The following is a 14,131-nucleotide window of genomic DNA, read 5'->3' on the forward strand; positions in this document are numbered from 1 at the left end:
GAATTAATAAGTGGCGATTGTTGTTTTAGGCTACTGAATTAGGGGGTAGCTTATTACATAATAAGTAACTAACCTACCAAGAATCTCCCTTCTCTTTTGTTCTTTCCCTGGCAATTTCTTTCACCTTGCTGATGTCCAGCTGTCCCCTCATTGTCTTCCTCTCAATGTCAACTCTCCTGTCTTTGCAAGTTCCTCCCCGTAATTACTTTCAGACTCTTTGCCCATGGTCAGTTAACATGACCGGTTGCCTACTGGGCAGCTCCTCTGGGATACTCCTCAGATTTGCTATTGTTCAAAAAGACACTTAGCATCTTTCTGCTCAAATCCATTTTTCCTCTTCTGTTCTCTCTTTCTGTTCTTAGCAGAACCAAACTTCCAACCTAGAAGCTCTGATCACCACTGACTCCTTTTCTGTCTGTCCTATCCCACAAGTCGCTAAGTGTTACATTGGGCCAGTTGGTATGATTTTGCCAGCAAGTAACACAAAAAGCCAGTTCAACATGGTGTAGCAGTTTGGGTCTAATCAGGAGCTAGAAACAGGGGGATTTTAATATAAATAATTATGATCTATGATAAAAGAGTCACCATAAGATATGAGGAAACTCTTTATGGCACCCTGGGCTGAGGGAGAGAACCCGAAGAAGAACAGCTTGGAAGGGGTTTAGATCTCACTGGAGAAGGTGTGGGGTTCAGCTCGCCAGATAGCAGACGGGCCAGGCTGAAGCTGGTCTGCAGGTGCAACAGGTCACCTGCTGGTGTGCAGGTGAGGGAGCCGGTGATCAGCACCTAGTGGTGTGGATGTGCTGGAAACCACAGGAGAACCTCTTCAGCAATGTTCCTCCAGAGGGTTCTCTACTCCAAAAGCTTAATGTCATGCTTACATTAAAGGAGAACTACTTAAAGGAATTCCTTTGTTTATCATGGAGCATATATTGAAGGGTGCATTTGGAGCTTAGAGGCAACAAATTAATAACACACATGGCTTAAGCAAATTTATTTGTTTGTCACAAAGCAAAAGATCTGATCCTGGCCAGTTCTAGGGTTGTGATGAAGTGGTCAGCTGTGTTGTCCGGGATCCCGATGTTTCCATCTTATTCCTACCGTGTGGGCCACATCTTCCCTCACAGTTACTAGGGGCTGTAGCAGGCGCAAGCACCTTATATGGACATTACTGCAGCCAGCGAAAAAACAAATTAATATAAAAATTTTAAAAAGGGAATTTCCTCCCTTGTGTCTCTTTTTATTGGAGAAAAAAACGTTTTGCAGAAGGTCTCAGGAGACTTCCCATAAAGTTCCATTGTCAGGATTGGGTCGTATGCCCTTGGTCAGGCTGTAACAAAGGCTGGGAAGCAGGAATCCCGCACCTTCAGCCTGCGTGGCGGAGGCGAGCCCTGCCTGGCATGGAAGGGTTGGGCCAGGGCGTAGGATGCCTGCAGGATGCCACCCACTGCCGCCTCGCACCGCTGCCCCCCTCCCCTCCCATTCCCACAGCCCTAGGTCGTTACCTTTGGCAGTCACCCAGCTAGGTGTTAACCAACCATGAATGGGGTGTTCTTGCAGAAGGACACAAGGCTTTCTGCTGTCGATTGTGTCACCTTCAGTCTGATAGCTTTAATAAAGCAGCTTCCAGTCCATCCTACAACCAGATGGATTTTCCTGAAGTGTCTCTGTGACTCTCTCTTTCTCATGCTCCAAATCTCTCGCTCAGGAGGCAGGGTGAGTTATGAGCATGGGCTCTGGTCCCAAATCATGTAGTTCACATCCATGCTCTGTCATTTACTAACTGCATGACCTTGGGCAAGGGATTTAATTGCTTTTCTTTCTTTCTTTCTTTTCTTTTTTTACTCAATGTCAAGTTCTTGAGATATTTAATTTATTTTTGCCTGAATTTATCATCTTTTAAATGAGGGTAATAAAATTACCTATCTCATGCGATCATTATGAAGAGTGAATGACACAATTCCCGTGAATGGATCTCAACACAGGGTGAGCCTTCAGGATGTGTTAGTGTGGCAGCTGTTGTTCCCCACTTTACAGCCAATCACATCTAAGCTTCTTAGCTGATCATTTAAGATCCTCTAGGAGCTGACCACAGTACAATTTTTCCAAACATATTACAATTAACTTTCACCTAAACTGTGAGCTACTTGAGGGAAGGATTATATTTTAAAAGCCCAGGATATAGCACAATTTTTGGGCAAAAGCAGTTGCTCTCTCTTCCCATGTAATTTTTGCTCAAGCTAAAGGCCCTTTTATGGCAAATACAGCTTCTGTATTTTTCCACCCATGGCTTTACACTCGCTGGTCTCCGTGCCTGTACTGTCTTTCTCTAACTTTCCCCATATCCTTCCAGGCTCCACTCAAAAGCAACATCTTCCATGATGGGATCTCTTTCCCAACTTCTCATTTTGAAAAATGTCAAGCCTCCAGAACAGTTGAAAGAATGGTGCAAGAGCACTGATATACTCTTCACCTACCACTGCAATTGTTAATATCTTTAACATCTGCTTTCTATCTTTACATATACACTCCCCACCCAAATCATTTCAAAATTGCCAACATGATGACACTTCACGTTCAGCATGTGTTGCCTAAGAACAAGCACAGTATCCTACATAATCATAATGCTTTTGTCTCACCCATAAAACAATGATTCCATATTATCTACTGTACAATTTTTTGGCAGTTTATTTTATTTGTGATCTGAGGAACCAAGAAATGCCCCAAAGGAATGACAATGTGCTTTGGGGGTCTTTTGCTAGGATCAAGCTCCTTTCTGGATATTCTGAAAAGTTTCTGGATTTTTTTTTTGTGTGTGAGCTTTTGCCTGAGTTTCAGGGTGGTATCTGTGTACCACCAGTTCAATAGCTCGTGGTTTGTGTTCCAAAGGGGCAGTCATAGCTTTCCCTGCCTCTGCTAGTGCTCTAGACACCAAGCAGGGACACCCTCAGAAGCAGCTTATTTCTGTCCTTGGTCTGTCACTTAAGCTTGTGTTTCCAAAGCCAAATGTCAGGTGCAAGAAGATTGAGTCATCATAATGGGGTAGTAGTGGTTGGAGCACCTGGATTCCAAGCCTGGATCTGTCCTATTAGGCGAGGGGTGTATTTCTGCTCTAGGGCTGCCATAACAAAGCACCACTGGATAGCTTCACACAACAGAAATTTATTATCTCACAGTTCTGGAGGCTAAAAGTCCAAAATCAAGGTGTTGGGTCATGCTCTTTCTGAAGGTTCTAGGAGGAGAACCAGCTCAACGTCTTTCTCCCAGCTTTTGTGTTGGCAACAATCCTTGGCCCTTCTTGGCTTGTGATGCGTCACACCTCCATTCTCGTGTGGCTGTGCTCTCCTCGCATGTCTCTGTCTCTTTCCCACTTCCTATAAGTAGCCCAGTCATATTGGATTAAGAGCCCACCCTACTCCTGTGTGATCTCATCTTAACTAATCTATAAAGAACAACCCTGTTTTCAAAGAAGGTCACACTTGGTAGCAGTGGGGGTTAGGACTTCACAATATCTTTTTTTTTTTTTTTTTTGGGACAGAGTCTCACTCTGTTGCCCAGGCTAGAGTGCCGTGGCATCAGCCTAGCTCCCAGCAACCTCATACTCCTGGGCTCAAGCAATCCTACTGCCTCAGCATCCCGAGTAGCTGGGACTACAGGCATGCGCTACCATGCCCGGCTAACTTTTTCTATATATTTTTAGTTGTCTGGTTAATTTCTTTCTATTTTTTAGTAGAGACAGGGGTTTCGCTCTTGCTCAAGCTGGTCTCGAACTCCTGACCTCGAGCGATCCTTCCGCCTCGGCCTCTTAGAGTGCTAGGATTACAGGCGTGAGCCACTGCGCCCCGCCTATACCTTCTTTTAAATATTATCTTCTTGCAGATTTTTCACTGCATCACTTTAAAAAGCAGAAAATGCTAATTTTTCCCAAAATAGGTGATACTAATTTTAACCTCTTGATTAAGGTGGTTCTACAGGATCTTTCTATTGTGAAGATGTATTTTTGTCTTCATTAGGAAAATACACTTTGAGAGTGATACTCTGAGACAAAGTGAATATTCTGGTTCGTATTGATCTTTCACCTGATGGTTTTGGTATCCACTGATGACCCGTATCTGTGTCAATTATTGCACTGGAGTTGCAAAACACGAACCCTTTCTTGACGTCCACAGTCTAGGCCCGCACTCTCCCTCTGAGCTGCTAACCACTTCCCTTTCTTGGGCTGTATTAATTACTCTTTGGCAATATAAGCACAGTGGCTAAGTCACAGGCTCTGGGACTGTCTGGCTTGGGCTCAAACCCTGGCTTTTTCACTTATCAGCTGCATGACTAGCTAGTTATTAATATTTAATTCTGCCATACTTCAGTTTCATGATCTGTAAAATGGGTGCAATAAAGGTACGTCTCATAGAATTGTATTAGGATTAAATGAGCTAAACCACGGTGTCAGGCCACTGGTGATTAGTTGCTCAACAAGTGTTTGCTAGTAAGGGGTCACAGTTATTTGCATCTGAATGAGCATCTTTGTAAGTTACTCATATCCTTGTGCCTCAATTCCTCATCTATAAGGAGCTTCCCACTTCATAGGTCTTTGAGGATTCATGCTGAAGTGCTTAGCACGCTGTGTGGTATGGAATAAGCACTGAAAAACGATGTCATCGTGATTATTTTTGTATCTTATTTGCTCTAAAAGAAAATAAATGTTTTGAGTTCAATCTTTTCAGATTTTTTTTTTACTCTCCCTGTACCTAGCACACAGCCATTCACACAGCACTGGCTCAAGATCCGTGAATAGAAGAATCACTAAAGCTTTGTTGAGTGGCACTTGGTAGTGGCACCTTTGTCTACCGTGTACTTCGCGTTGCCGCATTTGTGCTGCCTTCCTGCTGGAGAAGCTCACGCTCCCACAGAAGGTCGTGAGACGCTGTGCGGCAAAGGCTGTTTGTTAACCCCCAAGTCCGGGACTTGATCCCACAGGGCAGGAAAGACGCCCCCCCACCGCGGACCCGGCGCTGCGCGGCCGGCGTGGGGAGGCAGCTCCCGCCCGGGCACGGGGGCAAGTTCCCCATTGTCCCTGTCGGTCGAGGTTGGGAACGGCTCCTCCCGATCCGGCAGGGCGCGGCGGGAGGGAAAACGGAGGCCGGGGCTCGGCGGCCCCTGCCACGCGCGGCGCGCCCGGGGTGCACCTAGGGCCGCGCCCCGCCACCGCCGCTTCCTGTCCCGCGCGTGCCGCGCTCACATGACCCGAGTCGGGCGGAGCCGGCCGGGCGGGGATCACCTGAACAAGGGGGTCACGTGAGCGGGGGGCGGGGAGGGGGCGGGACCGAGCGGTGGTCACGTGACGCGGTTCCGGGGCCGCCGCTGTCGCCGCCGCCGCCGTGCCCAGCGGAGCCTCGCTCCCCTCGGGCTCCGGCGCCTGCTACCGTTCCGACGCCAGCTGCCCCTCCGCGCCTGCCCTGGCGGCGCGACCCTGTCCCGGGCGCTGCCCCTCGGAGTCGCGCGCCGTTAGCGCAGTGCCCGCCGCGCAGCCCGGGCCCGGCGCGATGGGGGCCGCCGCCGGCCGGAGCGCCCACCTGGGGCCCGCGCCTGCCGGCCGCCCGCCGCGCTCCCTGCTGCTGCTGCAGCTGCTGCTGCTCGTCGCTGCCCCGGGGGCCACGCAGGCCGAGGCCGTCGAGTTCCCCGAGCTGTGCAGGTGGGTGGCCCGCCGGGGCGCAGGCGTCGCTCGCGGTGGCCCCGGGCGCGCGGCCGTGGTGGGGGGCAGGGAGTGCTCGGGAAGGTGCGGGGGTCCCCAAGTCGCTTCCAGTCCACGCTGGGGCCCGCCCCGCCCCAAGCAAAGTTGAGCGCGTGCTGGCCGCGAGGGGAGACGGGGGTCCGGCGGGCGGGGGCGCGGGAGGACGCGCTGGCCCGCGAGCCCCGTGCCCGGCCACTTGTGGCTGTCACTGAGTCGGGGGCGGCTTTGTGCGCGAGCGGGCGGCCGTCCTGTCCGGGTGACACGCTGCGGGGCAGCCTCACGCCCAGTGCCTGCCCCTCGCAGCGGTGCTTCTGGGAAAGTTGGAGGAGGCAGGAAAGGAACTACAGCTGCGCTTTGTTCCCACTGCACGTCTTCGTCAAAGTTTCGCCGGCGCGGCTTTGGGGGGGCCCCAGTGTGGGAAGACTCGCCAGTGCGTCGGAGCCCACGCCAGTGGCCTTGGCGTTGGGTGTTTTTGGTTTCATTTGCTGACCGATTTCTTCCACGTGGGTTTTCATTTTCTCTTTAAATAACTTTCCAGCAGTAGGTGACTTTTCCCCCTCTTTGATTGGGGGTTGAGGGGTGGTCATCCTGTGTTGGCTTCAAGACTTCACTCTTCACTCTTCTGAGCTCGACTTCCTGTCCAGTTGCTCACATGATGTCATTGTCTCCGGGGTGGATTATTCTAGTGGAGTCTCCTGCTCTGGGAACCGCGGTTCTATAACCATTACTCCCATCGAGGACTGTTAATGTCCCACAACAGCTAGGAGTCCCGGGTCTGGGGAACTTCCAATTCGTGGAATTTTCGGACCAACCTTCTCTGGACTGCTTAGGGTTATGGAAAATCCAGCTTTTATTTATTTTTCAACTTTGGTTAAAAAAAAAAAGGGCAAGATGGAAAGTTTAGAACAGTCAACAGTTTCCCCCTTGGCAATACCGTGGTAACTTTTCAGAATGAAATGAAGTTTAGAGTATGTTGAGCTGAACTTTGAGTTTGTCCCAGCGTTTATGGGGTTCTTATTTTTCCCTCATATTACAGAGTTTTATTAGCACTTATGTGTTCAGAATTGTAGAAATTATTATTCTAAGGAGAATGAGGCTGACCCCACAATAGAAACCTTTTGAAAAGACCATATCCTTTATTTCCTTCCTTTTTTTGGAAGGGGAAGGGCAGACTTGAGGGAGACTTTATGGCACAGTAGTTTATAGTCGAGTTAGCTACTCTAGGATACATAGTTGCTCTAGTAACTGGCATGATACAGAGAAAAGGGGGGCAACATGAGCAAGGTCAGGCTGAGACTGACATTTAAAGGACGATATTTTGGAATAGTGGCTGCTATGACCAAAAACGTCCATAAGAAATTAGCTCAGCTGGGCTATTGGTGTGGAAGTCTTCGTCTTGTTAATAAATTGGAATTTATTTCTTAACAGTTAAGGTTAAAGTTGGCCTCAAGGGTAGGCTGATACTCTGGCTGATTCAGGGGGCTCTGACTTTTGTGTTAGGTTAGTCATCTCAGCAGCTTGAACCTGGTTCATTAACCTCATCTCCAGGTGGAACATGACCTCTTGGTCCAGTAGGAATGGCCTTTGTATCTTTACATATTTCTGGCACTGACGCATGTGGTCATAACTTAGCAAACACTGAAGAGGGTTCTGAGATTGATAATGCATTGGAAGTATGATAAGCTGTGCCCTCCGTAGTCTTGGAATATCTTTAAAGTCGGCGTGTTCCGTTTTTCTGCCAGATTTTCCTGGGACAGCAAAGCTCCCAGTCACTTTAGAGGTGGTTTTGACACACCTCTTTCCCCTGCCTGTTACTGCACTGTGGTTGCTCATGTAGACTTCTCCAGAGTCACTTGCAGGCTCTAAACAAAACACCTGCAAAGTGAAGTTCTTCTTGTGTTTTCCTGTTTTAAATTGATACCTTTCCTTGAATACTTTTAAAGACTTTTCTTGCGGGGGTGGGGGTGTCAATAATCTGTGTACTTTTAGGAGGTAAAACTGGCTAAAAGTACCTTAACTCTAGCACATATGTGAGGAATGGGAATGTGAGCTGATCTTTTTTTAAATCCGCTTTAAAAGTTCTACCAAATATCACCAAAGCATGATGTGTTAAGCTACGTTTTTATTCTGTTCCTGGGCATCCATTTGCTGAAATGTCAGTAACTTACCCACGTCTCCACTGTGAGTATGAAAAGTAGACTCCTAGAAGCCATTTGTTTTTGCACCTTGGTTGCATGGAGGCCGTCCCTGATGTACAGAAGGATTGTGTTCCAAGTGTCTGTAAGTTGGGTGTTTGAAATGTGGAACACTTTTTCCCCTGGAAAACAGTCTTGTTCATTGTGGTATGGTGGCTAGGGCAGTCCTCAGAAACCCATTATCCTCGCAAAGGTTTTGGAGTGCCCAGACGCCATACAGCTTTCAGTAGCGCTTAAGCAGTAAATTCTCATTGCTTTAAAAGATTACTCCTTGCTCTAAGAGTTGGATTTCTGGGGAAACAACCTCTTCTCCCAAGCCTAGCTCCCTACAACTTAGGATATTTTTCATCTGCAGTCCCTTGGGACCAACAAGAAGGGAAGTCTGGGCCTGCTTTAGGAGTGCCTGCCTGGCACCTTGTGGGATCAAAGCTTCAATGTGAGCTTTGGCTCTGAGCACTCCTGGGCTGGGGTGTAATTCTTGGTGCAGTTATTGGTGGAGGGGTGAAGGAAACAACTATTTCAGCAGCAGCTCTAACTACATTCATGCACGTGGAGAGGCCTTCTCTCTGCAAGTTGCACATTATATAGCGGGTACTACAAAGGCAAGTTTCCCAAAGTGTTATCTGGCTTGAAGCAGCATTTTAAATAAGTGCTTGCTTTTTGGAAAGACTCAATAATATGTTAAGTGTTAAGGGGATTGCTGTGCCAGGTGAGCCCTGTGCTGTGGAAGAAGTTAGTGATTCTTAGATGGTTCTCAGGAGATGATGTGCTAGGACAAAGAGTGTGTTTCCTGAGGCCAGTGTGACAGGCTGTGAGACTGGCCGGTGCAGAGGTCCTGGGGCAGGAAGGAGTGTCTGAAGGTCAGTGGGGCAGGACTAGTGAGAGCAAGACAAGAGTGGGCCCCAGGAGAGAGGGGCAGAGGCCAGGCCATGCAAAACCACTAAAAATGACCAAAAGGCTCTTAGCTAGTCAACAGCTTTACTTATTACTCTATGCCTTAAACTTAGTAAAAAGTACACATTACATATATTACATGTAAATTTCCACTCTTTAGTTAGGTGTTAACAAGATCATTAATGTATTTGGTCTTAACAGTTTATATAATTATAAAATAATGCATTGGGCTAACTAGATTTAGGGAGTCAAGTACTTTAAAATTTATCCATAACAAGTTTTCCCCAAATTGTTTGAATATAAATGCTGGAAAGTTTTTATTATATTGAGGACAAGAGAATAATGAAGCCAGCTGGGAGTTGAGGTTGGTTTAGTTACTGTCTCTAAGGAGATTTCTTTCCTCCCTGCAGTTTTTCCAAAGGAACAATGCTTATATGCCTAATTTGGGCCACATGTTAAACCTGGATCACATCCATTTGTGTGTGCATTTCTTTCAACAGTAAGTGTCTGTAGAAACCAAAGATTGTTAATTATGATTATATTAGGCCTCATGCATTAATTCTTAGAACAGCATCCTGACAAATTCCCAGGAAATGAATGCCTGATTGGGTTTCACATCTTTTATCAACGTTTTATAGACAGAGGGATTTTTAAAAGATGGGCCTGAGAAAAAGAATTTAGATGTTCTCTTCTTTATTTTGATCTTGGCTTATAAATTGTTGTACGGGGCAGAGAGGACTCAACAGGGTTCCAGGACTGAGTCTAGTGGCAGAGAGTAGCCCATCCCTTTGCAGGTGCTGTTCTTTTTCTTCCTTTGAATGTCCCAGCCATGGAGATCTCTTGGTAACACCCCAGCTGGTCATGGGTGGTGTATTAGGAGTGGAAATAGCTGTCTGACTTTATGGGAACTGTCAAACTGTAATCCACAGTGGTTGTGTCGTTTGCATTCCCACCACGAATGCATGAGAGTTTCAGTAGTTCCACATCTTTGTCACCACTTGGTCTTGCCAGTCTTAATTTTAGCTGTTTTAGTGGGTTTGTAATGGTATCTCAGTGTGGTTTCAATTTTCATCTCCCTGCTGACTCATGATATTGAACATGAAGGAGCGTTTTTTCTTGTTTTTGTTGGAATGCCAGATGATGTCGAACATCTTCATGTGCTTATTGACCATTCGGATAGTTTTTGTATTGTCTTCTAAAAATAATATTTTCCCTCGCCCACTCCTTAAAACTTTTTTGGGTTTTCTCCTTGCTAGTTCCTTGTATCTTCTGCATACAAGCCCTTTCTTAGATATGTAATGTGTATTATGAATATTTTCTTTCAGTGTTTGCCTTGCCTTTTCGTTTTCTTAGTGATATCCTTTGAAGAACAGATTTTTTTTTTTTTTGGTAGAACCAGAGTCTTGTTTCTTGTTCAGAGTCTTGAACTACTGTGCTCAAAGTGATTTTCTCACATTGGCCTCCCTAAGTGCTGGGATTACAGCTGTGAGCCCCTGTGTCCAACCAAGAACAGGTATTTTAAAAAATTTGATGGACTCCAATTTATCATTTTTTTTTAATGGTTTGTGCTTTTGTAGCCTAAGACATCTTTGTTAGGAAATTTGCCCCAGCATTTCTCAATCTCAGCACTATTGACATTCAGGCTGGATAATTTTTTGTTGTGGGGCTGTGCTGTAAATTGCAGGATGTTAAATAGCATTCCTGTCCTCTACCCATTAGATGCCAAAAGTACTCTTTACTGGCCCCATTCTCAGCTGTGACAAATAAAAATGTCTCTAGATATTTCAAATGATTGGGAGGTGGGGGAAATCATCCCCAATTGAGAACCACTGGTCTACTCCAAGGTCAGAAAGATTTTCTCCTGTGTTTGTTTTTAGAAGTTTTATAGTTTTAACTTTTATGTTTAGCCCTATGATCAGTTTTTTTAATTTAATTTCTGTGTTTGATGTGAAGGGTGAAAGTTAATTTTTTTCCATGAATATATTTAGTTGTATTTACTAATATTTTATGTAATATGTTTGCAGTTGTTTTTTAAATTGAGATTGGGCTGTAATTTGCTGTGCTGCTCTTGACTGATTTGGTTGTCAAAAATATGTTTGCTTTGTGGAAAGAGCTTAATTAGTTAGTTTTTAGTATTTTTGTGTGTGGTGAACATTTTCTTGTTCCTTAAATTTTGGTAGAACTCACCAGTAAAACTATCTCGGCCTGATGCCTTTGAGGAGGTAGAGTATAGTGGGGAAGGAGTTTTGATTATGGTTTTAGTTTTATTTACCTTGCCCATTCAGATTTTCTACTTTTTTGTTGAGTCAGTTTTGGTAATATTTTTTTCCTGGAAAATTATCATTTTAATTACATATTCATATGTAAATATGTACATGCTACTCTCTTATATTTTTGAAAATATGTATCTGTAGGTAAATTAAAAAATTCCTGATGTTTAATTGTGTACTTTTCCCCTTAGTTATATTTACCAAAGATTTGTCTACCTGTGATTAGTCTTTACAAAAGAACTAGCATTTTGTTTTTTTCACCATTTATTTTCAGTTTTATTGATTTCTGTGCTCTGTTAGTAAATAGAAAAAAGGAAAGCTGAACAGCACCAATGAACACATTATTTTTCTGTTTCTAGTTTGAATTGAAAGCTTAGATCTTTTATTTTAAATCATTTTACATAATTAAAAAAAGTATTTAAAGCTATGTGCTGCTTTCTCCTGAGCACTATATCTCTAAGTTCTGATACATGGTTTTTACATTCTTCAATTCTGTATATTTCCTTTTGGACACCATGTCACCTTCCTGGACCCACTAAATTTTTAGACTTTTTTTTGCAGGTAAATGGATTTTTGGGGGGGTTATTTTTTTCCACTGTGGCCAGTAAATGTGGTGGAATTTATTGCCATTTCCCTTGTGGCCTCACACCTAGTCAAGTTGGGAGTCTTTTACGTGTTTGGAAAAAATGTTCTCTGTTTGGGTCAAAGTTTTTTTTTTTTTTTTTTTTTTTGAGATATGGTTTCACTCTGTCACCCTGGGTAGAGCGTGGTGGTGTCGTCATAGCTCACAGCAACCTCAAACCCCTGGGCTCAAGCGATCCTCCTGCCTCAGCCTCCCGAGTAGCTGGGACTACATGTACACATGCCACTACGGCCGGTCTCACGCTTGCTCAGGCTGTGTCAAAGTTATTCATTGTGTGGCTGTCCAGCTTTTCTTTGTCCTAACTTATTCTTTGTTCTGCTTGATTTGTCGGTTGCTTTTATTCTTGCGTCGGCTACCATTTTGGACAGGATTGGAGAAGGTGTCTTCTCCTGTCTCTCAGCTTACCGAGGCTCCCGATATTCTTAAGCTCTGTGGCTTCTCCGTTGTCTGTTTCCACAAGGTCTCCCATTGCTGTGTAGCCACAGCTACCTGTTCTTTCTGCAGCTTTCCGCACCCCTTTGAAGATGTGTTTTAAAGTTCTGCCCTGATTGCTGTATTAGTTCTCTTTACTTGGCCCTGGTTTCTTCAGTTCAAGTTTGTCATCTGGTGATTCTGCTGTGCTCTGTGCAGTGAGTCTCCGTGGGGACGTTTGCTGTCTCTTGTGCAGCTGCACAGGGCAGGGCTGGAAGCAGTTGTTGGAACTTGGCTATAAATCGTTCTGGGGGAGACTGGGGGATGGGCAGGGCCTGCTCTGTGGCTGGTCCTTTCCGTCCTGCTGAACATCACCCAGGCGTGTTCCTGCCAGGAGACAGCTGCCGAACCCCTGCTGGTCGCCGTTGGCAGCGTGTGCCTGAGCTGGGAGATCTGGGTTATTGAGCTGCCTGGGTCAAATCACTTCTTTGCTCTGGACCTTATTTTCCTGAAGAGAGGTAGGAGTTAGTTTTGGAAGTCACTGTCCTGGTTTTGAATTTGGACTCCTCCCTTCCCAGGCCTCGGGCAAGTTACAGAAGCTCTCAGGTCTTGATTTCTTCTGTGTGGAATCAGGATACTAGTCATGTTCTCAGGCTCGGTGTAGCAATGAGAATACACTTGAATGTCTGGTACATCCTCCGTGTTCATCCGTGGTAGTTGCTGCCTTATCTGTGAGTTAGTTGCCGTGTCAGATCAGTGGTTTATTTTTTTTTAGCCTGTTACTCCATTAGTGTCGTGGAGTTTCTGCCTTAACCAGGGAGCATTTTCTTCTTCATCTGTTTCGTACATTGGCACTCCATGTAGGATTCCTTTTGAGGAAGAAAGGTTTCCACTGTATAAAAAAAGTTTTCAAACTATTGGACTACATGATTCTCTGGGTCCATTTGGCATCCAGATTTCTGTGACTGAGTTATGCAGCCTTCAGGAGTCCTTCCCAGCTCAAATTCCCTGAACAAGGAACTTAGTGATGGGAGGTGTGGGGTTTGGGTGGGTGCCAGGTGCCATATGTTAGGTACCCTAACCCGGCATCCTTTCCTGCTCCACCCTCCTTCCCATAGTGGCTTCTTCCAAGCTGGGAGCAAGAGGGCTGCAGCGGTTCCGCCGTCCAGGGGAGGAAGAGAGAGCCTCCTCGTTTGTCTCCTGCAGGCATCAGGAGGGCCCAGCCAACTTCTGCATGGGCGTCGGCTGTCAGGGGCTCCTGTCTTGACTTAGACCTTACCAGGCTCCCCTGGAGGGTGGAGGAATGGGTGCTGGATCTCAGGGTGTCTATGGAGGTGGGAACAAACAAGGAAAGAACAAACACCACCTTGCTGTATAACTATGAAAAAATCGGAAACAAACAAACAAAACACCCCCAGCTGCTGCTGACTGGGTTTTTGAGGTGCCCAGAGCAATGCATCCTATGTCTGTTTCTGTCTGTGTCAGCCAGCACCGAGGGGCGTGTCTGTGAACCCTCCGCAGTGGGGGAAATCCCAGGCCCTCTGGGTCCTGTGACCGTGAAACTTGCCCTTCAGATGAGCGAGAGACCTTTGGTGGACTTTCTCTTTTTCCTTTTTTGGCCTTGAGATCCCTTGGGGCCGCCATTGCTCAGCCGACACACGGAGGGCGTGTTCCTCTGGATGAGGGAGCAGATCCTGCCATGGAGGACAGTCATGGGAAATGACAGAGACTGTGCAAGGATTTGATCTTAGTTTTGTTTTAGGAGGTGGAGGGAAGGAGGGACATAGGGAAAGATGGAGGAGCGTGTAAACGGTGAAAAGTGGCCTTTGCAGTTGAAAGTTTAGGAGGTGTCTTTGCAATCAGAGCTGTCCGTGCTCCTCACACTTGCCGTGTGCAGGAGGAAGGCGAGCCCGAGTGATGTGGAGCTCATTCAGGAGCAGACTGGCCACTGGGTTTGGATTGGGTGTAAAATTAATTTGTTGCCATATGT

At 46.1% G+C, this 14,131-nt stretch overlaps 1 protein-coding gene across 1 annotated transcript in view; it reads left to right on the forward strand.

Annotated features, from left to right (window-relative positions):
• Positions 1 to 5,540: 5,540 nt before the first annotated feature.
• Positions 5,541 to 14,131, forward strand: part of IGF2R (insulin like growth factor 2 receptor) — a 101,158-nt gene continuing 92,567 nt past the window's right edge. The window contains exon 1 of the mRNA XM_045544685.1: positions 5,541 to 5,689. Coding sequence (XP_045400641.1) covers positions 5,541 to 5,689 — 149 coding nt within the window. The remainder of the gene's footprint in view (positions 5,690 to 14,131) is intronic.

This window comes from Lemur catta, chromosome 2 (genome assembly GCF_020740605.2).
Source record: "Lemur catta isolate mLemCat1 chromosome 2, mLemCat1.pri, whole genome shotgun sequence".
Lineage (NCBI taxonomy): Eukaryota > Metazoa > Chordata > Mammalia > Primates > Lemuridae > Lemur > Lemur catta.